The sequence below is a fragment of the Coregonus clupeaformis genome, chromosome 20, assembly GCF_020615455.1.
Source record: "Coregonus clupeaformis isolate EN_2021a chromosome 20, ASM2061545v1, whole genome shotgun sequence".
In the NCBI taxonomy this organism is placed as follows: domain Eukaryota; kingdom Metazoa; phylum Chordata; class Actinopteri; order Salmoniformes; family Salmonidae; genus Coregonus; species Coregonus clupeaformis.
The window spans coordinates 18,045,893-18,073,733 of record NC_059211.1 but is presented as its reverse complement, the minus strand read 5'-3'; the positions used below and the strand labels follow the sequence as shown (position 1 = coordinate 18,073,733).

General features: G+C 44.6%; 1 protein-coding gene across 1 annotated transcript in view; it reads left to right on the top strand.

Annotated features, from left to right (window-relative positions):
- The window catches only part of homer3b (homer scaffold protein 3b), a 58,888-nt gene that overhangs the window by 22,205 nt on the left and 8,842 nt on the right, over positions 1 to 27,841 (top strand). Inside the window, exons 5-7 of the mRNA XM_045205348.1 lie at positions 6,218 to 6,226; positions 21,595 to 21,731; positions 22,941 to 23,097. Of these exons, the coding sequence (XP_045061283.1) occupies positions 6,218 to 6,226; positions 21,595 to 21,731; positions 22,941 to 23,097 (303 nt within the window). The remainder of the gene's footprint in view (positions 1 to 6,217; positions 6,227 to 21,594; positions 21,732 to 22,940; positions 23,098 to 27,841) is intronic.

Genomic DNA, 27,841 nt, shown 5'->3' with positions numbered 1-27,841 from the left:
TCTATCTATCTATCTATCTATCTATCTATCTTATCTATCTATCTATCTATCTATCTATTCACATTTAATTCTCTTGGGGTATTCTATTATTTTCCCCATTTGGTTAAGTCTATTAAAGGATTTCATGCATGAGAAATGGGGATGGTAGGCGGAAACAAGCTTTTTCCAAGGTAAACAGAGTGACCGTAATGCCGCCTCCTCCTGGGGAAGTGTGAGAGGGGCTGAGTCATATATAAATGTGGGGATTTTTTTCTAGGACACTAACTGTTGAAATTAAGCCTTCCTTTGGGTGATATAATTTTGGGTGTTATTACTTTTAAGGTCAGTAATTGACACTGGCAGTGTGAAATTGTATGTTAGTCCGCTTGCAGTACAATTTTCAACTCCTCCAAACCATAGCTGCTGGAAGTAGGGGTGCTGAAAAATCAGAATAAAAAAAATATTAATAAAAAAAAAAAGAGAAGATTGTTTAACAGAAGTAGTGCACTGGGCCTTTACTAGTATTAGCGGACCGATATAGACGTCTGTAGCGTGGGCAAAAAAGGTAGTTGTATAATTAAGAACAGTATCTTGCAGGATTCAATAGTTGGAATTGTAAGAGTTGTTGCCCTGTCCCTTTCTCTGCGATTGTCACCCTGTCCTCAAACATTTACATCAAAAGGTGCAAAGTTGGGGCCTCCCGAGTGGCGCAGTGGTCTCTACAGACCCGGGTTCGATCCCAGGCTGTGTCGCAATTGGCCGTGACAGGCAGTCCCAATTAGGGCGGTGCACAATTGGCCCAGCGTCGTCCGGGTTAGGGGAGGGATTGGCCCGGGGGGGCTTTACTTGGCTCATCGCGCTCTAGCTCTAGTCAGTTGAATGGTGTTTCCTCCAACACATTGGTACGGCTAGCTTCCAGGTTAAGCGGGCGGGTGTTAAGAAGCAGGGTTTGGCGGGTCATGTTTCGAAGGTTGCATGACTCGACCTTCGCCTCTCCTGAGCCCGTTGGGGACTTGCAGCGATAAGACGATCGTAATTGGATCGCAATTGGATATCACGAAATTGGGGAGAAAAAGGGGATAAAATAAAAAAGGTGCAAAGACACAGATCCACATCAAATTAAATATTTTTCTTGATCAAATAACATGGAAAACAACCACTTAATTGACCGTCCTTACAAACCACTTAATGTAAATGTACATTACTGTATTGTACATAGGCTGGTCATCTAGGTTTGTACCTGTACACTTTCCATCACCATGAAGAAAAACTATGCACAATACAGTAATTGAGTACATTGAGACGTCAAGTGGTTTGTGATGATGTGGCTCAGTTCGTAGAGCCATGGCGCTTGCAATGCTAGGGTTGTGGGGTTGATTCCCACGGGGGGACCAGTACGAAAAAGTATGAGAATGTATGCATTCACTACTGTAAGTTGCTCTGAATAAGAGTGTCTACTAAAATGGAAAAGGAATGAATAGACCATTTCAGTTTTCACATAGAAATAAGTTGCATTTGCAAAGTATTTCAAGAAACTAGAAAACGTAAGCTATATCAAGCAAGTATTTTTATATTCCACAAGTATTATCAGATTAACTTTTTTGTACAGATAGTTATCAGACTCAAGTTACAAAAGCTGGTAAACACTCAAATACATTTTAGTTTAAAAAAATTCACAAAAGAAGTGCACTGGGCCTTTACTAGTCCTGTATTAGTGGACCGATAAAGACGTCTTTAGTGCGGGCGATAATTTTTTTTCTGCATCCCTTGTGTCTGCAAAGAAAATCGCAGCACCCCACCCCAAACTACTTCCTGCGGCTGTGCCTCCAAAGATTCTCTTGAACCATGTTGTGTGCTGAAAGGCATTATGGTTGTTTGTTTCTTGGGAATTAATATGGGATATATTATCACTGAATTACGTTTGAAGGATTTGCTGTATCAATAATGACAGCTTGAGCCAATGTGGGCGGGAGACACAATTTATACACCACGCAAACTATGTAAATACAAACTCATTGTATTTGGAAATTACATTGTTATACAGCTCATTGTTACAGAGCCGACCTGAACCGATGACTTGTCCAATTCATTTTAATGGCTATTTCAGCAAATTAATTGGAATCCATTGTTTGATAAGTGCTAGGGCCAGTTTGGTTATTTGTTGTTGTAGCAACATGCATTGAATGAGAGCTGTGTGTGTGCTGCAAACCACTAACAAGAAGCCATTGAACATGAGTAGCTGCCAACAGTATAAGGCAAACATGTTTTTTTTAGGAATAGCGCTAGTCACGGGGGAAGCAGTTCTCCATACTGTCTACAGCCAACCAGAGCCTTTGTGTAACTGTACAATAGCCCCGCTGTTTAGCATATTGAGATAAACAGGCGTTAGGCGGCATTCTATTGGCATTCATTCCTATTATGCACTACTATGAACAATGGGCAGTATAGAATAGATAGCCCGGAGCGTCATTGTTTGAGTATTCATAAATGTGACATAACTCCAACAATACAGCAGAAACAACGATACATTCTTCTTCATAGCTTTCCTGGTTTGTGATATTCTTGAGTTATGTTTTACAAGGCACGTCGTAGAGTTGTGCTTATTTACAGCTGGGCTTATTTTGATGTGATCCGATTTCACTCTGTTTTATCACATTAGTTCCACAAACAATGCCCCCGTGTCCGTTGACACCAGGCGGAAACATTCCTTTGGCTACTGTAGGAATGTATAATGTAATTGCAATGGGGTCACCTAGGAAACTGTCTGGAGCGCAGCGTATTTCTTTGTACAGTCCACTGACTCCTTCCTCTCCTCAATCTAGACTGCAGTCATCCCCATACTTTCAGCCACTCTGATTTATAGATAAGACAGAACACAAATCGATACGCACTATGTGGTTTTACAGTTTTTAATACGTGTTTAATACGCTTTATGTACACACTTTATTAGAAAATTTATGAAATGCACATTGTTATATTTGGTAACACTTACTTATTTTCCCTCGACTCCAACCCCATTCGATGCATGGAACGGATGTGGGTGGAACTATGTCTACATAAGGGAGCTAATTATTTATTTTGACTCCCAAAAGCTCTGACGAAGGCCTTGAGGCCGATACGTAAAGCTTATTAAAGAGCAGTGATACTATTAAGAGCAGTGTGCGGGTTTCTTCATTTTTCTCATCTTATTCAATTGATCCCATGCACCTGCAACAAAGATAGCTCAGATGTGTTGTGTTAGTGTTGAAAAGCTTAGTAGTGACTTAAATAATAACAACTGCGATGGCATGGTTGTTGAAAAGAGAACAAAACATTATTTTATTTTGTAGCTGGAGGGACACTTAAAGCGGTGTTGATGCTCCAGGTTTTGGTACCTCTCCTCTCCCATTGTATTAATTCACTACACTCCAATTCTTACAAGCCCTGGTCACTAACAACTAGCATGGGTACACCCACTTCTCTCACAGCCTCCAAGGCAACAGTACACTCCCACTGATGCAGAGCTACAGTTGAAGTCGGAAGTTTACATACACCTTAGCTAAATACATTTAAACTCAGTTTTCACAATTCCTGACATTTAATCCTAGTAAAAAATCCCTGTTTTAGGTCAGTTAGGATCACCACTTTATTTTAAGAATGTGAAATGTCTGAATAATAGTAGAGAGAATGATTTATTTCAGCTTTTATTTCTTTCATCACATTCCCAGTGGGTCAGAAGTTTACATATACTCAATTAGTATTTGGTAGCATTGCCTTTAAATTGTTTAACTTGGGTCAAACATTTCGGGTAGCCTTCCACAAGCTTCCCACAATAAGTGGGGTGAATTTTGGCCCATTCCTCCTGACAGAGCTGGTGTAACTGAGTCAGGTTTGTAGGCCTCCTTGCTCACACACGCTTTTTCAGTTCTGCCCACAAATTTTCTATAGGATAGAGGTCAGGGCTTTGTGATGGCCACTCCAATACCTTGACTTTGTTGTCCTTAAGCCATTTTGCCACATCTTTGGAAGTATGCTTGGGGTCATTGTCCATTTAGAAGACCCATTTGCGACCAAGCTTTAACGTCCTGACTGATGTCTTGAGATGTTGCTTCAATATATCCACATAATGTTCCTTCCTCATGATGCCATCTATTTTGTGAAGTGCACCAGTCGCTCCTGCAGCAAAGGACCCTCACACTATGATGCTGCCACCCCGTGCTTCACGGTTGGGATGGTGTTCTTTGGCTTGCAAGTGCCCCCTTTTTCCTCCAAACATAACGATGGGCATTATGGCCAAACAGTTCTATTTTTGTTTCATCAGACTAGAGGACATTTCTCCAAAAGGTACGATCTTTGTCCCCATGTGCAGTTGCAAACCGTAGTCTGGCTTTTTTATGGCCTTTTTGGAGCAGTAGCTTCTTCCTTGCTAAGCGGCCTTTCAGGTTATGTCAATATAGGACTCGTTTTACTGTGGATATAGATACTTTTGTACCTGTTCCCTCCAGCATCTTCACAAGGTCCTTTGCTGTTGTTCTGGGATTGATTTGCACTTTTCGCACCAAAGTATGTTCATCTCTAGGAGACAGAACGCGTCTCCTTCCTGAGCGGTATGAAGGCTGCGTGGTCCCATGGTGTTTATACTTGCGTACTATTGTTTGTACAGATGAATGTGGTACCTTCAGGCATTTGGAAATTGCTCCCAAGGATGAACCAGACTTGTGGAGGTCTACAATTTCTTTTCTGAGGTCTTGGCTGATTTCTTTTGATTTTCCCATGATGTCAAGCAAAGAGGCACTGAGTTTGAAGGTAGGCCTTGAAATACATCCACAGGTACACCTCCAATTGACTCAAATGATGTCAATTAGCCTATCAGAAGCTTCTAAAGCCATGACATCATTTCCTGGAACTTTCCAAGCTGTTTAAAGGTACAGTCAACTTAGTGTATGTAAACTTCTGACCCACTGGAATTGTGACACAGTGAAATAATCTGTCTGTAAATAATTGTTGGAAAAATTACTTGTGTCATGCACAAAGTAGATGTCCTAACCGACTTGACAAAACTATAGTTTGTTAACAAGAAATTTGTGGAGTGGTTGAAAAACGAGTTTTAATGACTCCAACCTAAGTCTATGTAAACTTCCGACTTCAGCTGTATGTGGTTAGGGTGCATCTCAACAGTCTAAAGCATATTCCTTTCATCCTCTGCTTCATATCTGATAGGTGAAAGCAATATGCTTGATGCCTACTGGGAATTAGCTTTCACCTGTCCACTTCTTTCACATTTCTGTCAGAGCAGATGACGGAAAGGAGATAAGGAGAGGAAGCCACATTAGTCTACTGAGATGTGAAGTCTGCATTCGAGGTGTCTGTCATGTAATGCTGTGGGTGCATCATGGTGATTCATGACAGGAGCTAGGAACTTCCCTGTGATCCGGTGCTACACATGATGGCAGCCATATGGGAAGGGCAGATGGGTGTGCTAGAGTACGAGGGTTAATATGACCTCACCGTTAAGGACCCACAAAGAGAGCCAGCGTGTACCGAAGACGGGCCCTAAATATGCCTCTGATGCAAGGGCTTATCAATTAATAAAGCTGGTTCAGGGTCTCAATGAAACCAAGTGTGTAGGAAAAGGAAAGGTATAAAGCAAGGAAAATAGGTTTGACAAAGACTCAGATAAATAAGTAAACTGTGGTGATGTACTTGGTTTGCAGTGGCACAGGGCTATAACTTTGGTTTAATATTTTATAGCTGTTTGAAATTAAAATGTATCGTTTTTAGTTCTCCAATCCTCTTCCTTTTATGGTCATGAAACTCAGTAGAGCTTTATCCTAGAGCCCTACTGCATATATTTCCCTAGAAAAATTGTTTTAACAATGGGTACTTAATTCTACACAATTAGTAATTACATAGAACCAAATTTCAATGAGTCTCACAGAATCCAAAAGGGAATTAGCATGTCATTATTATGTAATTACCGTTTTACAATGTAATTACAAAATATCAAGGGAATAGCTGACTGAATTAAATCATAACCAGCGACTGTCTTTGTTTTAGTTTTTTTTTTGCATAAAATGGGGTGCACTGGAGCAGACAGTTTGGCACTGAAATATTGCTGATGGTTAAATGTTTTATGCTCTGTTCATGAAAACACACTCATCTCTCTATTCTTTCTCTTCTCACCCATTCTCTTTTCCCCCCACGTGGGTGCCCTCTCCCTCGCTGCCACTGATGCGCCATTGGCTTGCTCATCTCACAGCTCTCTCAGGTTAGTGTCATGTCTATTACACCTCTCTTTTCTTTCTGCTGCCAACTGACACAGAGAGCACACTCACTGCTCGTTATTCCAAAGGGATTATCCCCATCACATCACCCAGATGGCCTACTTGGGACTTGGGAGTTCCTAGAAGACCCCCTAGTGTTTCCATGAGCCATTGTTCTCAATAATGCAGTTACAGTATGATGAGGGCAGATTTTGAGAGTGGGAAACAGAAGGATATCTTCCCATGATCAAATACAATCTGTCTGTACATTTTAAAGGGAAAAGATTCCACTTGAGATATCATCATTTGAACTACAACCCTAATGAACTATTCCGCTTGTACTGTGTTTTTTTAAAAAGGATGTATCACTGTCTTATGTTTGCACTTGCTCCAATTGGAATGCACTAGTCAACGATGAGGGAAAACTTGGAAATTTGTAATCCATTATTACTTAAACATGATCCACATTATGAATAATTTAGAGACCTGTGCTCCCTAGCCATTGACTTTGGTGTGTGGAGTTGTTTTAGCTTTGATTTCTTGCTCTTCCCTTTTGGACCTAGCTAGCGCCAGCTCTGTTTGAATGCTGGCCCTGTGCATTTTTTATCCACTTTTTACCCTCCATATCATAAGTATAGTGAGGGAGTAGCTGGGTCGTAGAAAGAACAACTTCCTTTCGGGAATACACACAGGCTGACTCTGAGACAAATTAATAATACAAGCTTTTCTGAGTGCAGGGGTGTAATGCCTCACGGATGCACTCGGCGCTTGTCGAGCTCAAGTTTAGTTCCCTTTCAGTCAGTCATCTTTGGTACAACATACAATGGGGAGTCGCACTCTCACGACTTCGGTTGAAGGATCTACAATCACTCCTGACAAGGCCAATGAAATCCGCGCCTCGCTGGAAGCCCCGCCTTCCACAGGTGATAAGCATGAGGCTCGGATTTATTCCTTCAATTATTCCGCACTTCACCTCTGTGTGAACAGGAACGATTCACGGTACTAAAACAAACAATTAGAACACGAGAATGTCTTTGCGCCAACTAAACGGCCCCGTAGTGGTAGAGCATGCTCACCCCCTGGATGTGTGCTGAAGTATGTATGGTTCTAATGACAAACAATTAGTTATTCCTCTAATTACTTGACCTGGCTATAGCAAATAAGTATGATGGCTTATGCGACCGAAACGAGAAAAGGCTAACAAGCCGGGTACGGGTTCGCGACCATGTCCCAATTAATTAAAAGATACGTTGGTTGTCTTGTATGTCTCAGCTCGGTGCATGCTCAGGCTGCCCTCACTGGAATCAGTTTGTGTGTGAGACTAGGGGACGGCTGGCACTGTTCCCCTACTAGTACGCGGCACAGATTCTCTTGACAATCGTGTTGCATTCTTTAGGGGGCTTGGTGTTCCGCTGGTGACATCCTCTCCCGGGTGCCCGTACCTCAGCTGAGTCTGAGTTGCGGGACGCGGAGATGGTTTGGGTCGTTGGTCGAGTCAAATATCTCCCAGCTCCTGTGCTCTCTGTCGCCGGTTACAGGAGGCTACTCGAAGAGAGAGGGCGACCAGGTTCTGTGGGTATCCCCCCACCGCCTGTGTCTGCCTTGGTTAAGCACCGCTTGCCTTTCTTCCCAGAAGGGTCCAAGTCCCACCTCGGTGAGTCGGTCCTACGTAGACTTTCGAGACCAGGCTAGCTAACAAGCGCTGCATAGGTTAGCTAACTCGCCAAGGTGAGCTAGCTACTACTTGCTATTCCTGCCTCCCAACAGTGGAGTTGCTTGGATGGTAGCTCTCTTGTTTAGTATACGTAGTGTTAAGTAGCTTGTTTATTCTAGCTAGCCTAGCTTAGACTAAAGAGCCTCCTGGCTAACGTTGGCTAGCATGCATAACTTCCGGTGAAATGAAGCTTAGTTCCCTTGGCGCTATGGAAACCCCATTCCTATTTTCAATTCCTGGAGTTGGAGGGAGTAGAGAGATCATGGCTTGCATGCTCCTCTGATGAGGAAGTAGCCCCCGAGCAGCTGCGCCGCTCCACAAAAACATTGCTGTAACTTCTTCTTCCTGTGAATTTCCAGCAGACTAGACACTGTGTTGCGTATTGCTGCCTTTCGCAGGTCTGAGCAACATTGCTGTGAAGACAGTGCCCCCACGTTTTGTTACGGGTTCTACGTCAGCCATTGCCGGAGCCCTCTGTACCCATAAGGGGGCTGGGCCTCATGCAGGCTATACAGTCTCACGGAAGCACAACCTGTGTTGGAAGCTTGTCCATGTTTAATGCCCCTCTGTTACCCCACGTTCAAAGGTGTTCACTGGGTTCGAGAGCTATATCAATCTCCCCAGGGTGAGAATAATAAGTTGGGTGATTCACTCTCTGTCCACAAGGGGGAACCCCTCCCCCATAGGTGGCTCATTACTGGGATTCATTGCTGATTCCTGTTTATAGCTCACTAGTCATTCCTGGGAATTAGATTAGCCCTTTGACACGTACGAACACACAGGTGTGATCGTTCTACAGTGCAGTGGTCCCTGCAGCGTACGCTCAAACCGGTGTGATTAGAACACTTATTTAGAACGTCCAGTTACGATTGATGCAACAGTCAGCGTTTGAGCTGGCCACACTGTCTTTTCATGGAAACATTTTGCACAAACAGTCTTTACAACGTTATGTCCTCAATGTGAGCAGTTTTATTTTTGGATGCAATGTTCAGACATTCACAAAAGTAGCGACAGCATGACACAATTCTCATCCAAACCAGAAAATGTAGGCTACATTAGTCGTATCGCTAACTGAGGAAAGAGTGACCTAACACAAGCGGTCGTATTTAGCTAACTCTCTTCTGACAGAAACCATAATATGAATGAGCTAATCGCAATTACTATTTACAATTCATCACATCACGGGTGACCTCACCAGTGATCGAAATAATTGAGTAAAACACTTTCTACAATTCGAAAGTAATCCAACGATGGGTAGTTTGTGTGCTACCAGGTTTTTTTTTTTTCGCATCAACCAAAGATAAGAGGTTACAAGGTGAGTTGGGTCTGTTTGCAGTATGCATGTTGAAGGAGGTGTGTCGTCTACCATCATTTACTTCCGGAAGTTTACACGAAAGACGAGTAAACCATCCCTTCACCTCGTTTTCTTATAACATCTTTGGTCTGACAGACGCTTGTGACAACTAGACTGAATTGTATGACGTCAACAAACATGGCGCCACACATAGCTGGCAATTAGTTTAGCATTAGCTCATCATAATCAGTAAAACTTTCAAAAAGTGTTTTGCACACATCATATGTGTGCATTTACAATCTATGCAATAATCAGAATGCATGACTTGTCACCTGTACTCGAAAATGTGAATAAAACAGTAAATACATTACCAGTCAAAAGTTTGGACACACCTACTCATTCAAGAGTTTTTCTTGTAGAATAATAGTACATCAAAACTATGAAATAACACATATGGAATTAACAAAAGTGTTAAACAAATCTAAGTATATTTTATATTCGAGAATCTTCAAATAGCCACCCTTTGCCTTGATGACAGCTTTGCACACTCTTGGTATTCCCTCAACCAGCTTCACCTGGAATGCTTTTCCAACAGTCTTGAAGGAGTTCCCACATATGCTGAGCACTTGTTGGCTGCTTTTCCTTCACTCTGCGGTCCAACTCATCCCAAACCATCTCATTTGGGTTGAGGCCGGGTGATTGTGGAGGCCAGGTCATCTGATGCAGCACTCTTGTGGTGTGTTGGGTCATTGTCCTGTTGAGAAACAAATGATAGTCCCACTAAGCGCAAACCAGATGGGATGGCGTATCGCAGCAGAATGCTGTTGTAGCCATGCCGGTTAAGTGTGCCTTGAATTCTAAATAAATCACTGACAGTGTCACCAGCAAGGCACCCCCACACAATCACACCTCCTCCTCCATGCTTCACGGTGGGAACCACATGCGGAGATCATCCGTTCACCTACTCTGCGTCTCACAAAGACACGGCAGATTGGAACCAAAAATCTCCAATTTGGACTCATCAGACCAAAGGACAGATTTTCACTGGTCTAATGTCCATTGGTTGTATTTCTTGGCCCAAGCAAGTCTCTTCTTCTTATTGGTGTCATTTAGTAGTGGTTTCTTTGCAGCAATTCAACCATGAAGGCCTGATTCACGTAGTCTCCTCTAAACAGTTGATGTTGATGTGTCTGTTACTAGAACTCTGTGAAGCATTTATTTGGGCTGCAATTTCTGAGGCTGGTAACTCTAATGTACTTATCCTCTGCAGCAGAGGTAACTCTGGGTCTTCCTTTCCTGTGGCGGTCCTCATGAGAGCCAGTTTCATCATAGCGCTTGATGGTTTTTGCGACTGCACTTGAAGAAACTTTCAAAGTTCTTGACATTTTCCGTATTGACTGACCTTCATGTCTTAAAGTATAATGGACTGTCGTTTCTCTCTGCTTATTTGAGCTGTTCTTGCCATAATATGGACTTGGTCTTTTACCAAATAGGGCTATCTTCTGTATACCACCCCTACCCTGTCACAACACAACTGATTGGCTCAAATGCATTAAGAAGGAAAGAAATTCCACAAATTAACTTTTAACAAGGCACACCGTTCTCATGATCATTGCAACTCCACGAGGTGAGATCTTGCATGGAGCCCCAGGCAGAGGGAGATTGACAGTTCTTTTGTGTTTCTACCATTTGCGAATAATTGCACCAACTGTTGTCACCTTCTCACCAAGCTGCTTGGCGATGGTCTTGTAGCCCATTCCAGCCTTGTGTAGGTCTACAATCTTGTCCCTGACATCCTTGGAGAGCTCTTTGGTCTTGGCCATGGTGGAGAGTTTGGAATCTGATTGATTGCTTCTGTGGACAGGCGTCTTTTATACAGGTAACAAACTGAGATTAGGAGCACTCCCTTTAAGAGTGTGCTCCTAATCTCAGCTCGTTACCTGTAAAAGACACCTGGGAGGCAGAAATCTTTCTGATTGAGAGGGGGTCAAATACTTATTTCCCTCATTAAAATGCAAATCAATTTATAACATTTTTGACATGCGTTTTTCTGGATTTTTTTGTTGTTATTCTGTCTCTCACTGTTCAAATAAACCTACCATTAAAATTATAGACTGATCATGTCTTTGTCAGTGGGCAAACGTACAAAATCAGCAGGGGATCAAATACTTTTTTTCCTCACTGTACATATATACATACATACAGTGCCTTCGGAAAGTATTCAGACCCCTTGACCTTTTCCACATTTTGTTACGTTACAGCATTATTCTAAAATTGATTAAATAAAACAATTTCCTCAGCCATCTACACACAATACCCCATAATGACAAAGCGAAAACAGGTTTTTAGAAATTGTTTCTTATTTACAAAAACGTAAATACCTTATTTACATAAGTATTCAGACCCTTTGCTATGAGACTCGAAATTGAGCTCCGGTGCATCCTGTTTCCATTTATCATCCTTGAGATGTTTCTACAACTTGATTGGAGTCCACCTGTGGTAAACCCAATTGTTGACAGTTGACAGTGCATGTCAGAGCAAAAACCAAGCCATGAGGTCGAAGGAATTGTCCGAAGAGCTCAGAGACAGGATTGTGTCGAGGCAAAGATCTGGGGAAGGGTACCAAAACATTTCTGCAGCATTGAAGGTCCCCAAGAACACAGTGGCCTCCATCATTCTTAAATGGAAGAAGTTTAGAACCGTCAAAACTCTTCCTAGAGCTGGCCGCCCGGCCAAACTGAGCAATTGGGGGAGAAGGGCCTTCGTCAGGGAGGTGACCAAGAACCCAATGGTCATTTTGACAGAGCACCAGAGTTCCTCCGTGGAGATGGAGAACCTTCCAGAAGGACAACTCTGGCCCAGTTACAGCACTCCACCAATCAGGCCTTTATGGTAGAGTGGCCAGACGGAAGCCACTCCTCAGTAAAAGGCACATGACAGCCCACTGAGTTTGCCAAAAGGTACCTAAAGGACTCTCAGACCATGAGAAACAAGATTATCTGGTCTGATGAAACCAAGATTGAACTCTTTGGCCTGAATGCCAAGCGTCACATCTGGAGGAAACCTGGCACCATCCCTATGGTGAAGCATGATGGTGGCAGCATCATGCTGTGGGGATGTTTTTCAGCGGCAGGGACTGGGAGACTAGTCAGGATCGAGGCAAAGATGAACGGAGCAAAGTACAGAGAGATCGTTCATGAAAACCTGCTCCAGAGCGCTCAGGACCTCAGACTGGGGCGAAGGTTCATCTTTCAACAGGAGAACGACCCTAAGCTCACAGCCAAGACAACGTAGGAGTGTCTTTCGGACAAGTCTCTGAATGTCCTTGAGTGGCCCAGCCAGAGCCCGGACTTGAACCTGATTTAAAAAATCTCTGGAGAGACCTGAAAATAGCTGTGCATCAACGCTCCCCATCCAACCTGACAGAGCTTGAGAGGATTTGCAGAGAACGTTTTTTTCCCTGGGTCTATTTTTTGTGTGTGCGGTCCAGCGCTGGGTGCCAGCCGGTTACCGGAACGCATCTTACCGCTTAAACCGAGTGAGATTCGTTGTTACAACAGTACCCCCAGGTGACACTGCCAATCGGGGTACGTGACTGATTGCCGGAGCCCTTGTACCCAGAGTGGGCCAGGCTTTAGGCAAACCTTGGCACATAAACACCGTTTTTTTCAACCCCAAATTCCAGTGTTCACAGGTGTCTAAAGTGTTGTCTCCTGCATGTGAGTTCGATGAAAAGTGTCCCTTCTCCAAGTTCAGACACACGGTTGTCAAGACTGGTGGAAATGGAAGAACCAATCTCTCCCAGTCCACAAGGTGGCGTCCCACCCCTTCAGATGGCACTTCACAGGAGGCTCAGTGTCTGCTCCGACCAATGGCGCATATGCGCATTGTTGCCCTGGATCACGTGAACAGTGACGTCAGGGTGGAGGCTCCAATTTGTTGTGCGTCCATCAACACTTCTTTAGTGTCATCACGTGTTCCTGTTTTGAGGGAGGAAATATCCTCCCATCTCCAGAAGCAGGCAATCCGAGTGGTTCCTACTGTATGTCAAATATCCAGTTGGCTGGTACAGACAGTATTTCCTGGTTCTGAAAAGGGACAGGACTTTGCGTCCAATTCTAGACCTACGTGCCCTCAGCAAGAACCTCAGTCTACAAACTCAGAGTCTACAGAATGCTCACGAGCTGCCGGCTATTACAGCCGATTGGCTGGTGGTGGCGGAGTCAAGGGGGGAAGCATTTTTACACACATCCATGCTACTGTCCTGTATTCTGTCTCTAGGCTTCATAAGAAACCAGAAAAAGAGCTGTCCGATTCCATCTCAGCGCATTCCGTTTCTGTTTCTCAAGCTAGACTCACTCGCATATCGCTGAGACTCACTCGCAAATCACGCTGTTCTATCCCCACGGAAGATGTTCCGACTCTGCTTAGCCAAATATCGTCTGGGTCACACACCTCATTTTCGCCAGTGCCTACGCCTAGATCCCCTGGGACTATTGTTGATGCAGCCTTTCCAGCCCTTTCCTTTCACCTGGACGCATCTCGCAGCCTAAGCCGGTTGCTTTGGGTGTCCCTGCCAGGCCTACTTGCCATGGCTCAGTGGTGGGACCTTCTGCTATTGTCAGGGGGCTCCCAAGGGCTGAGTTGTATCCCGCAAAGTGATCGTGACAGACGCATCCCCCCCGCGCGCTGTACGAAGGCAACTCGATTCGGGGGGTATGGACACTGGTGCAGAGTGCACTGCATATCAATTACTCTGAGCTCCTAACGGTGTATCTGGCGCTCAGGCGCTTCACCCTTTCTTTTTTCAGGTCGGCATGTGCTGGTCAGTGGTGATGTGCATCAACAGACTGGGAGAGACTCATCTTTGCTCGCCCCCTATTGCTGGGGAGCAGTGCGCACATGCTCTTGCTTTGGGCGACGCTTGTCCCCGGTTGCCTCAACTCGGGTGCAGATCTTTTATCCAGGTGGGACCCTCTCTCTCAGGAGTGGAGGCTACACCCCTGGGTGGTCTCCTAGGTATGGAAAATATTCAGCAGGGCCAACGTAGATCTTCTGGATGAGGGACTTGAGTGCCTCGTTGAGAACGGATGCTCTGGCACACCAGTGGCCTCGTACCCTCTTTTCCGCATTTCCGCAAGTGGTTCAGCGCACGTTGGAGAGGGCATGCCGGGAGGGCTTATCATTGATTCTTCTGGCTCCCCGTTGGCCCAGGCAGCCTTGGTTCGCGGATATCATTTGCCTTTTTGGCAGGGACCCGTGGCAACTCCCTTTGCACACAGACTTGTTGTCCCAGGCTCACAAGAAGGTTTGGAAAGCGAGGCCAGAGATTTGGTTCATATGGGCCTGGCCCCTGAGAGGGCCAGTCTGATGGCTAGAGGTTTACCTCCAAATGTTATTGATACCATTCAGTCTGCAAGGGCGCCCTCCACGAGAGGGCTGTATGCATATAAGTGGCAAGCGTTTGAGCTCTGGTGCCAAGATAAAGGACTTGTTCCTTTTACGTGCTCTGTGAGGGACATCCTTATGTTCCTACAGAAGCCTTTTGAGCAGGGTCTGGCATTCTCCACGTTAAAAGTGTACATGGCCGCTGTTTCAGCATGTCTTGTGGGAATTGACGGAGCCTCACCGGAGCCCACCCCCTGGTGGGTGCGGTTCCTGAAAGGTGTACGGTGTCTCAGACCGGTCTCTAAATCTATTGCGCCCACATGGGACTTGCCGCTGGTTTTGGAGGCACTAAGTACAGTTACATGCACACAATAATATGATTATTGTGAATAGTCAGATTTAATATAATAGTTTGATTTAAATGTTTACATGCTTTGCAAGAAGAATGATTTCCCTAATAATCCTGTTTACATGGACACATCTGAAATCAAGCTACCTGATGGGACTTGCAGAAAAAAAGTTCGGCCCTGGCGACTCTAAGTTGACGTTGTGTCCAAATGCGGCCTTAGCCATAACTTTCAGGGCGATGTCCTACAGGTCCTTAGCATTTGAGCTATTTCCCTTTTCGCCGCCTCCTTTTGCTTCTAAAGAGCAACAAAGGTTACATACCCTGTGTCTGGTGCGAGCTTTACGCATGTGTATTTAATGAACACGGGATATCCGGTTACAGTATGTGACCAGCTTTTTGTCTGTTTTGCTAATCAAGCTCGCAAGGGGCAAGGGTTACCTAGCGGTGTACGCGCCCACTCCACTAGGGGTCTGGCAGCGTCTTGGGCATTTTATCGATTGGATGTCACTGCTCCCAGTTTATCCAACAGGGTGCTTACGGCTGGGACAGGGGACAGTCACTAGGCAGCGCGCTGTGTGCGCAATACCCAGGCTGCTGCATCTGGCGCGGTCAGGTCCGGGTGGTCTGCCATGGGTCGTTTTTCATTTAGTGTCCATTAGGGTCGGCTTGGGGCGTGATTATATTTCCCCACAGTATGTGGTACCGAAGTTGACTGTCTGAAAGGGAACATAACGTTATGACTATAACTACTGTTCCCTGAAGGAGGGAAACAAGGTACAACACCTGTTTGGACCTGCGCTGCCCATTCCTGGGCTCGGTGAACAGCTGTATTAAATTGAAGGAATGAATCCAAGCCTCATGCTTATCACCTGTGGAAGGCAGGGCTTCCAGCAAGGCGCGGATTTCACTGGCCTTGTCAGGCATGATTGTAGATCCTTCAACCGAAGTCACGAGAGTGCGACTCCCCATAGTATGTTGTACCTCGTTTCCCTCCTTCAGGGAACATTAGTTATGGTCATAACATTATGTTTTCCATCTGGCCACAGAGCTTGGCGTTAGCTGGATTTTAATCATCAGCTCCACGTTGAGGAAAAAGATTTCACTAACTTGCTAACACAAAAAGAGACATCAAAGATGGTCTAACAAGCAAACTTCAATGGGCTAGACATTTCTCATAGTATACTGAAGAAAAATACACTGCTCAAAAAAATAAAGGGAACACTTAAACAACACAATGTAACTCCAAGTCAATCACACTTCTGTGAAATCAAACTGTCCACTTAGGAAGCAACACTGATTGACAATAAATGTCACATGCTGTTGTGCAAATGGAATAGACAACAGGTGGAAATTATAGGCAATTAGCAAGACACCCCCAATAAAGAAGTGGTTCTGCAGGTGGTGACCACAGACCACTTCTCAGTTCCTATGCTTCCTGGCTGATGTTTTGGTCACTTTTGAATGCTGGCGGTGCTTTCACTCTAGTGGTAGCATGAGACAGAGTCTACAACCCACACAAGTGGCTCAGGTAGTGCAGCTCATCCAGGATGGCACATCAATGCGAGCTGTGGCAAGAAGGTTTGCTGTGTCTGTAAGCGTAGTGTCCAGAGCATGGAGGCGCTACCAGGAGACAGGCCAGTACATCAGGAGACGTGGAGGAGGCCGTAGGAGGGCAACAACCCAGCAGCAGGACCGCTACCTCCGCCTTTGTGCACGGAGAAGCAGAAGGAGCACTGCCAGAGCCCTGCAAAATGACCTCCAGCAGGCCACAAATGTGCATGTGTCTGCTCAAACGGTCAGAAACAGACTCCATGAGGGTGGTATGAGGGCCCGACGTCCACAGGTGGGGGTTGTGCTTACAGCCCAACACCGTGCAGGACATTTGGCATTTGCCAGAGAACACCAAGATTGGCAAATTCGCCACTGGCGCGCTGTGCTCTTCACAGATGAAAGCAGGTTCACACTGAGCACATGTGACAGACGTGACAGAGTCTGGAGACGCCGTGGACAACGTTCTGCTGTCTGCAACATCCTCCAGCATGACCGGTTTGGCGGTGGGTCAGTCATGGTGTGGGGTGGCATTTCTTTGGGGGGCCGCACAGCCCTCCATGTGCTCGCCAGAGGTAGCCTGACTGCCATTAGGTACCGAGATGAGATCCTCAATTGAGACCATATGCTGGTGCGGTTGGCCCTGGGTTCCTCCTAATGCAAGACAATGCTAGACCTCATGTGGCTGGAGTGTATCAGCAGTTCCTGCAAGAGGAAGGCATTGATGCTATGGACTGGCCCGCCCGTTCCCCAGACCTGAATCCAATTGAGCACATCTGGGACATCATGTCTCGCTCCATCCACCAACGCCACGTTGCACCACAGACTGTCCAGGAGTGGGCGGATGCTTTAGTCCAGGTCTGGGAGGAGATCCCTCAGGAGACCATCCGCCACCTCATCAGGAGCATGCCCAGACATTGTAGGGAGGTCATACAGGCATGTGGAGGCCACACACACTACTGAGCCTCATTTTGACTTGTTTTAAGGACATTACATCAAAGTTGGATCAGCCTGTAGTGTGGTTTTCCACTTTAATTTTGAGGGTGACTCCAAATCCAGACCTCCATGGGTTGATAAATTTGATTTCCATTGATAATTTTTGTGTGATTTTGTTGTCAGCACATTCAACTATGTAAAGAAAAAAGTATTTAATAAGATTATTTCATTCATTCAGATCTAGGATGTGTTGTTTAAGTGTTCCCTTTATTTTTTTGAGCAGTGTATAAATGCAACAGTGTTGGTCCCATGTTTCATGAGCTGAAATAAATTATCACAGACATTTTCCAGATGCACAAAGAGCTTATTTCTCTCAAATTTTGGCCACAAATTTGTTTACATCCCTGTTAGTGAGCATTTCTCCTTTGCCAAGATAATCCATCCACCTGACAGGTGTGGCATATCAAGAAGCTGATTAAACAGCATGATCATTACACAGGTGCACCTTGTGCTGGGGACAATAAAAGGCCACTCTAAAATGTGCAGTTTTGTCACTCAACACAATGCCATAGATGTCTCAAGTTTTGAGGGAGCGTGCAATTGGCATGCTGACTGCAGGAATGTCTACCAGAGCTGTTGCCAGATAATTGAATGTTCATTTCTCTACCATAAGCCATCGTTTTAGAGAATTTGGCAGTACGTCAAACCGGCCTCACAACCGCAGACCACGTGTATGGCGGCGTGTGGGTGAGCAGTTTGCTGATGTCAACGTTGTGAACAGAGTGCCCCATGGTGGTGGTGGGGTTATGGTATGGGCAGGCAACGAACACAATTGCAGACAACAAACACAATTGCATTTTATCGATGGCAATTTGAATGCACAAAAATACTGTAATGAAATCCTGAGGCCCATTATTATTACTTTTATTTATTTTTACCCCTTTTTCTCCCCAATTTCGTGATATCCAATTGGTAGTTAAAGTCCATGAAAAATGTATTCACTCACTAACTGTAAGTCGCTCTGGATAAGAGCGTCTGCTAAATGACTAAAAATATAAAAAGTATTCAGACCCTTTACTGAGTACTTGGTTGAAGCACCTTTGACAACGATTACAGCCTTGAGTCTTCTTGGGTATGACGCTACAAGCTTGGCACACCTGTATTTGGGGAGTTTCTCCCATTCTTCTCTGCAGATATTTTCAGGTCTCTCCATAGACGTTAGATCGAGCTCAAGTCCGGGCTCTGGCTGGGCCACTCAAGGACATTCAGAGACTTGTCCCGAAGCCACTCCTGCGTTGTCTTGGCTGTGTGCTTAGGGTCGTTGTCCTGTTGTAAGGTGAACCTTCGCCCCAGTCTGAGGTCCTGAGCACTCTGAAGCAGGTTTTCATCAAGGATCTCTCTGTACTTTGCTCCGTTCATCTTTCCCTTGATCCTGACTAGTCTCCCAGTCCCTGCCGCTGAAAACATCCCCACAGCATGATGCTGCCACCACCATGCTTCACCATAGGGATGGTGCCAGGTTTCCTCCAGACGTGACACTTTGCATTCAGGCCAAAGAGTTCAATCTTGGTTTCATCAGACCAGATAATCTTGTTTCTCATGGTCTGAGAGTCCTTTAGGTACCTTTTGGAAAACTCCAAGCGGGCTGCCATGTGCCTTTTTACTGAGGAGTGGCTTCCGGCTGGCCACTCTACCATAAAGGCCTGCTTGGTGGAGTGCTGCAGAGATGGTTGTCCTTCTGGAAGGTTCTCCCATCTCCACAGAGGAACTCTGGAGCTCTGTCAGAGTGACCATCGGGTTCTTGGTCACCTCCCTGACCAAGGCCCTTCTACCCCGATTGTTCAGTTTGGCCGGGCGGCCAGCTCTAGGGAGAGTCTTGGTGGTTCCAAACTTCTTCCATTTAGGAATGATGGAGGCCACTGTGTTTTTGGGGACCTTCAATGCTGCAGACATTCCCAGATCTGTGCCCCCGACACAATCCTGTCTCGGAGCTCTACGGACAATTCCTTCGACCTCATGGCTTGGTTTTTGCTCTGACATGCACTGTCAACTGTGGGACCTTATATAGACAGGTGTGTCCCTTTCCAAATCATGTCCAATCAATTGAATTTACCACAGTTGGACTCCAATCAAGTTGTAGAAACATCTCAAGGATGATCAATGGAAACAGAATGCACCTGAGCTCAATTTCGAGTGTCATAGCAAAGGGTCTGAATACTTATGTAAATAGGGCATTTCTGTTTTTTAGGTTAAATACATTTGCAAAAATTTATAAAAACCTGTTTTCACGTTGTCATTATGGGCTATTGTGTGTAGATTGATGAGGGATTTTTTTTTATTTAATCCATTTTAGAATAAGGCTGTAACATAAAAAAATGTGGTAAAAGTCAAGGGTTCTGAATGCTTTCCGAATGCACTGTACAGTACAGAGAATTGTCTTCAGTATCCACTGGCAGACAAATGTTCCTTCGAATATAAATCATGTTAAAAGGAAAGGGCCATATGCTGCTTCATGCTCTACAAAGTAATGTGTTTAGCTGCTGTGTGGCCCCATATGGTTGCCTGTTCAACTTTGAACCTGTGCTGCGGATACTGATGTAGGATCTGAATTTGATCACCCTGTTGCAGGAGAAGTTCCTGCAATGCAGGACATTTTAAACTTGTAATGTATTTGAGGTTTAAAAACTTCTGAAGTTTATCATTTCCACTTTGAAATGTCAGACTTGATTTTCCCGTATCAACCCCTACAAAAATGTCCAATAATTAGAAGCCACATAATAATTCACATTTCTTGTTGCTGCAGGATTATTTTCCTGCTGTAACAAAGTGGCTCAAATTAAGATCCTACATCTGTATGGTGGTTGAGAATGACCTAATTACTTTTGGCAACCTGTTGTTTGGATGAGGTGTCAATGTATAGCGACAGCCTTTCATCTTCTTCCTGTCATTTTATTGTGCTAACAAGAGGGCTAAGGTTTCAACCATTTATCTTTGTCAGGTAACAGAAATGGTACAATACTAATACAGGATTTTAAAAAAACGGTTTGAATGTCCCTCGAGAACAATAAATATATACTGCCCTGTTTCTGTCACATTGTACAGCCCCTGAATTTCAATGCTCTAATTGGCAGGGGAATAGCTATGACAAATAGAAATATGCAGTGTGAAATGAATAGTCATTCCGCTCCCATTTCAGATCAAAATAAATTATTTGAATGTAATTGTAATACTGTAGGATATATTTTAAGCATTCATGGTTTCTTAAAGGGATACTTCATGATTTTTTATCTACTTCCCCTGAGTCAGATGAACTCGTGGATACCATTTGTATGTCTCTGTGTCAAGTATGAAGGAAGTTAGAGGTAGTTTCGCGAGCCAATGCAAACTAGCGTTAGCGCAATGACTGGAAGTCTATGGGTATCTGCTACCATGCTAACATATACCCATAGACTTCCAGTCAATGCGCTAATGCTAGTTAGCAACTTCCTTCAAACTGCACACAGAGACATAAAAATGGTATCCATGAGTTCATCTGACTGGGGAAGTTGATAAAAGGCCTCATTGCCAAAATCCCGAAGTATCCCTTTAATTCCTGTAACAAGCACACCAACTTATCAGATAGACAGATCTCAGAGAGCGTTCCCTATGTGCGGTCTGTGTTAGTTGAGAAAGACACATGAGATGCACACATCACTTATTCATCCACAATTTTAACCAAGAGATTACATTTTTATTAAAAATGTATTGAAGTGCGCACTGGTTTGTCTAAACCAATCCTTAGGCCTGTTAACTCTAGGACGCCCTATATCAGGGTTGGCCAACTCACCTCCTGGAGAGCCACTGGGATATGCAGGCTTTTGCACACCTTATGCTGTAACCTAATTAAGCCTTAAAGTCTTACAGAGCAGCTAATTAGTAGAATCAGGTGTGTTAGAGAAGGGCTTGAGCAAAAACCTGCATACCCAGTAGCTCTGCAGGAGGCTGGTTGGCCACCCCTGCCCTTCATAATGTAGAGTAGTTGTGGTCAGCTTCATTGAGTCCAGTCAACGAAGAACAGTTGGACGTGCAGTAGGATTGGAGGTGTCCGGTAACTCATTTCCATGATATCCATCCTGTCACTAATCATGTCCCTGTGGTCCCCCAGGACTTATCAGAGGACCACCACTCGCCGCCGCTGCTGACTGTCAATGGACCCGAGGACAAGCTGTTCCGCAGCAAGAGCGCCGACATGGATCAGCTGACGTCAGAGAAGGAGCGCATTAAGAAGATGCTGTCTGAAGGGTAATGTTATGGAACAGGCCCCCCTGCACAGTGCAGTTCTCCAAACACATACCTTGTAGTTACACAATGAGATCCAAAAAGCTCTTGGTCAGGTCTACTTTCATTGTGCCACCATGGTCATTCTTTACAGTGGCTCGGTCTCCCTTGGGAAAGAGGTATTCTGACCTCAGTGTGACTTCCTGGTTAAATAAATATACTGTATACTGTAGACCATGTATTGTGAATAACATGTATAAGCAAAGCATACAGTTCACACTATTTTGCTCCAAATGGTAATAATGTGCCACACCATTGGTGTGAAGTCACATTGGTGTCTTCAAATAACCTTTAAAATTAGCCGGCACCAGAATGTGACATTTTAAATGTAAAATGTAAATGTAGCCGATTGTCTCCCACTGTCTGGTGTTGTCATGCAACTGTTGGGTTGCCACGGAGTCACTGAGCAGCTATCACATTGTGTCGCCAGGCATAGTGTGTGTTCCCCATCATTAAGTGACGCTGCGCTCACTTAATAGTACTGTCGCACACGATTTAACTCACCACTACATTTAGGGAGGAGCATGCGTGGCAAGAGGAAAGCAGATTAGTGCTTAAAGCAAACCATTAGATAATAATAACTCCTATATATCTGTGGAAATGTACTAGCTAAATTAAGTCATGGCCCTAGGCGGTATGGTTTCCCCTATTGTGGAGGTTGTTGTGAGTGGGAGGTTGAACCCAATGACAGGTGGTCACGGACTGTATGAGGCTGAGTCATGTGTAGTTAAAACATGATCATTAATGAGGCTCTACCACAGAGCCATTCAGACACCAGTCTGCCCTCCATCCCACCCAAGCACACAAAACACAATTTTAAACCCAATGTTCTCTGACAACCCCTCCTTGTCCTTTTCTTGCATGTAATGAGGGTTGTATGTTTTTTAGTGCATGTTGCCATGGTGAGTTGGTTGGTAGTTGGCAGGCAGTTAGAAATGGCATGGAGGGTGTTTTTGCCTGAGGCCTCAGTACTTTAGAAGATGCTGGTCTTAGAAGACTGGTGTAATTCTCCCATCTCCCTCAAATTATTTGAAAGCTCTTGTCCATTCAATGTAATGACTAATGGTCCCACATTCTGGCATATCACTTGGTGAGCAGTACTTTGCACCTGACTATGACTTCTGATTAGTCTAATCATGGTGCACTTATCTTCTGATTTGTTTTTTCCTCCAGGTCCATATGTGAGATTAACCTGGAGTCAGAGCTGTTCACCCTGCAGGACAGCAACGCTAAGCTAGTGGCGGCGCTTCACGAGGCTAACACTGGCGTGGAGGAGTGGAAGAAACAGCTGGCCGAGTATCAGGAGGAGACTGGCAGGCTCCGAGATCAGGTAAGAGCTATGGTGACAGACCACTGCTATTCTGGTTGTCTGCGTCCCAGCTAACTGGTCTGGATCCATAATTGTAGATTATTAGGTTTAAGAGTGGGTAACCCTTAGATTTTGCAACTTTGGTGGTCGAAGTGGGATCCTGACCATGAGAGAGACCATTCTCAAAGCAACAGCATATGAAGATCTACTGAAGATCAATGGTCACATGGTAGTTAAACCTGGGTTATGTCAAAGGACCATACTGACATTTGGTAAATGCAGCACATTCAGAGCTGCGGACCACCAGTTTGATGATAAATGTTATATATCACTGTTGACGTTCCTTCGATAATCAGAGGGAGAATGTGTTTTGCATAACTTAAACTTAATTGGAAAAAGAGATGTGCCCTTGGTCAAGCTTAATGAGGTTCTTTCATGTGGCAGATTAAAGTACCACCGTAACATCTGCCGAAAAACAATTGGCTGTCAACAGTCCTATTTTAGCTCCAGGTACTGAGGGGAATAACATCCATCTCAGTCCAAAAAAAGCTACGGTTATCCACTTCTGCAACAAAGTCATCCAGGTGGTTGGAAGTAGACCATGTCCGCAGGGCTTGGCGGGGCGGTAAGGCAGTTTGAGGACAGGACACTCTATTTCCCCCTGCCCTAGTTAGGGAGGAAAATACAAATCACCAGAGGGATAGAAGGGAAGCCATTGGCTAGGATTTTCTACCATGCCACCATTCAAAGTAAGCCCTTTCCTCTCTCCAAGGAGTAGACACGCTTTACTGAAGGGGTTGGTTTATTTTCGGGGGTATCTCTGACACTGCAGAGATGCTCTGGTCCCCAGCCTGCTCTCTCATGTCTTGCATTGCACTTCTGTAGACAGTAGCTGAGATGCGGTAGGAGCGAAGCGAGGAAGTCCTTTTTAAAGACAAACCAAATCAAGGGATGGTAGAGCACACTCTGTTCTAAAATCCCATCTGTTGGTTCTCTCAAAATGCTAACATTGTTCATACAAGCTCTTTTGAGCTAATTTCACCATAATGTATTCGACTTGGGCTCCTATTCATTTTCCTGCAAGGCAATTTGATGACTGTTTTAGAGATAGAATTTGAATTTCAGAAAGGACTATTTTCATGTACTGTATGTTGGGGTTAGATTGGTTTCAGGTCTCATCAGTAAGACTGTTGTCAGCGGTGGTGTGAAAGGGGACATTCCCCTGGGGACTTACTGTCACATGGATTTGACAGGATGGGGTTGGGTCCTATCGGAATGCTAGATACCCTTACAGCAGCTTTCTCAAGCTCCGATGGATGGCATGACATGGAATCTTAAAGGGCCACTTTGAAATTCACTCTGAAGATGCGGAGGAGAAACAAAGAGAGACATGTAATTGCGAAGGCTGAGCACAAACCCATGCAAACTTCAGTCAGTTTTCAATAAACAAGTCTGTTTTGTTGTTGTACGATTCGAGCCATGTTCCTGTCTGTTGTTAAAGTGAAGATAATTGGGGAAAAGTAAAAAAGTTTAGACTTCAAGGGGTAAATGGTTTGTCCTCTCTTTTAATCACTGTCACTCCCCACATGAGCATATGTGGAATTCAAACCTTTGAGTCACAATTTATTTGCAAAACACATAAAAGTAGGTCAAATGAATGTGTCTACATTATCATACCTTATTGTTAAAGCCCTCCGGCAATAAAAAAAACGAATCTCCAATACGGAAAAACGTGCAGTCAAAATAAATTGTGAGCCAAACACAAAACGTATCGACTGCCCACCCTTGAAAGAGAATCAGCAACCAAGTTGTCCTTACCACGGACATGTCTGATTTTCAAGAGGAAATTCCTGTAAATCCGTAGTAAGTTTTCTCTCGTGATTTTCCTCAGTGGAATGAATGACCTCAGGGAAACTAATGGCAGCGCACATGATCGTCAAGAGAAACTGATTACCACTCTTTGCGTTGGGCAAAGGACCAACACAATCCAGCAGAACTCTGCTGAAAGGTTCTTCAAAAGCAGGAATAGTCTGCAAAGGTGCAACCGGCACAGCTTGGTTCGGTTTACCCGTCCGCTGGCAAACATGACTGTATTTACAGTAAGCCACAACATCCTGTTTCAGAGCAGGCCAGAAGACGTTACGCAAGATACGGTCATACAGTGGGGAAAAAAAGTATTTAGTCAGCCACCAATTGTGCAAGTTCTCCCACTTAAAAAGATGAGAGAGGCCTGTAATTTTCATCATAGGTACACGTCAACTATGACAGACAAAATGAGATTTTTTTTCTCCAGAAAATCACATTGTAGGATTTCTAATGAATTTATTTGCAAATTATGGTGGAAAATAAGTATCAATAACAAAAGTTTCTCAATACTTTGTTATATACCCTTTGTTGGCAATGACACAGGTCAAACGTTTTCTGTAAGTCTTCACAAGGTTTTCACACACTGTTGCTGGTATTTTGGCCCATTCCTCCATGCAGATCTCCTCTAGAGCAGTGATGTTTTGGGGCTGTCGCTGGGCAACACGGACTTTCAACTCCCTCCAAAGATTTTCTATGGGGTTGAGATCTGGAGACTGGCTAGGCCACTCCAGGACCTTGAAATGCTTCTTACGAAGCCACTCCTTCGTTGCCCGGGCGGTGTTGTCACGCCCTGACTCTAGGGACTTGTATTTGTTGAGTCAGGGTGTGTATTTTCTGTGTTGGGTTTGTCATTGTTATAGAATCTATGATGTGTAGATCTATGTTGGCCTGTGTGGTTCCCAATCAGAGGCAGCTGTCGCTCGTTGTCTCTGATTGGGGACCATACTTAGACAGCCTTTTGACACCTGTTAGTTGTGGGATCTTGTTCCGTGTGAGGTACAGTGGGGGGAAAAAGTATTTAGTCAGCCACCAATTGTGCAAGTTCTCCCACTTAAAAAGATGAGAGGCCTGTAATTTTCATCATAGGTACACGTCAACTATGACAGACAAAATGAGAAAAAAAAATCCAGAAAATCACATTGTAGGATTTTTAATGAATTTATTGGCATATGATGGTGGAAAATAATTATTTGGTCAATAACAAAAGTTTCTCAATACTTTGTTATATACCCTATGGGGTTGAGATCTGGAGACTGGCTAGGCCACTCCAGGACCTTGAAATGCTTCTTACGAAGCCACTCCTTCGTTGCCCGGGCGGTGTGTTTGGGATCATTGTCATGCTGAAAGACCCAGCCACGTTTCATCTTCAATGCCCTTGCTGATGGAAGGAGGTTTTCACTCAAAATCTCACGATACATGGCCCCATTCATTCTTTCCTTTACACGGATCAGTCGTCCTGGTCCCTTTGCAGAAAAACAGCCCCAAAGCATGATGTTTCCAACCCCATGCTTCACAGTAGGTATGGTGTTCTTTGGATGCAACTCAGCATTCTTTGTCCTCCAAACATGACGAGGTTGAGTTTTTACCAAAAAGTTATATTTTGGTTTCATCTGACCATATGACATTCTCCCAATCCTCTTCTGGATCATCCAAATGCACTTCAGACGGGCCTGGACATGTACTGGCTTAAGCAGGGGGGACACGTCTCGCACTGCAGGATTTGAGTCCCTGGCGGCGTAGTGTGTTACTGATGGTTGGCTTTGTTACTTTGGTCCCAGCTCTCTGCAGGTCATTCACTAGGTCCCCCCGTGTGGTTCTGGGATTTTTGCTCACCGTTCTTGTGATCATTTTGACCCCACGGGGTGAGATCTTGCGTGGAGCCCCAGATCGAGGGAGATTATCAGTGGTCTTGTATGTCTTCCATTTCCTAATAATTGCTCCCACAGTTGATTTCTTCAAACCAAGCTGCTTACCTATTGCAGATTCAGTCTTCCCAGCCTGGTGCAGGTCTACAATTTTGTTTTTGGTGTCCTTTGACAGCTCTTTGGTCTTGGCCATTGTGAAGTTTGGAGTGTGACTGTTTGAGGTTGTGGACAGGTGTATTTTATACTGATAACAAGTTCAAACAGGTGCCATTAATACAGGTAACGAGTGGAGGACAGAGGAGCCTCTGAAAGAAGAAGTTACAGGTCTGTGAGAGCCAGAAATCTTGCTTGTTTGTAGGTGACCAAATACTTATTTTCCACCATAATTTGCAAATAAATTCATTAAAAATCCTACAATGGGATTTTCTGGATTTTCTTTCCTCAATTTGTCTGTCATAGTTGACGTGTACCTATGATGAAAATTACAGGCCTCTCTCATCTTTTTAAGTGGGAGAACTTGCACAATTGGTGGCTGACTAAATACTTTTTTCCCCACTGTATGTTATTTGTCTACCTTGGACGTCACGTTTCGTTTGTTGTTTTGGTTGTGCGTTTATTCGTGAAATAAATATGAATGCATATCACGCTGCGCCTTGGTCCTTCTCATCTTTAAACGATCGTGACAGAAGATCCCACCAATCCTGGATCAAGCAGCGTGACGAGGAGAGAGGATGGACTTGGGAGGAGATGAGCGAGAGTCTGGCAAGAGGGATGGAGGCCATGATCACGGGGGAGAGACAAGCCCAAAATATTTTTAGGGGGGGGCTCACGCCGTGGACGACGAGGCAGCAGGAAGCCGCAATAGAGCGGTTCAGCTGTTTTGCAGAGGAGGCCGCCAGATTAAGGGGGTCATTGGTTCAGAGGGAACAGAAGGAAAGTGTAGAGGCACGGCGAGAGGAGCTGGTTAGGCAGCAGAAGGAGCGGGGGTTAATGAAGGAACCCAGTCCCGCTCCTCGCACCAATCAAGTGGTGCA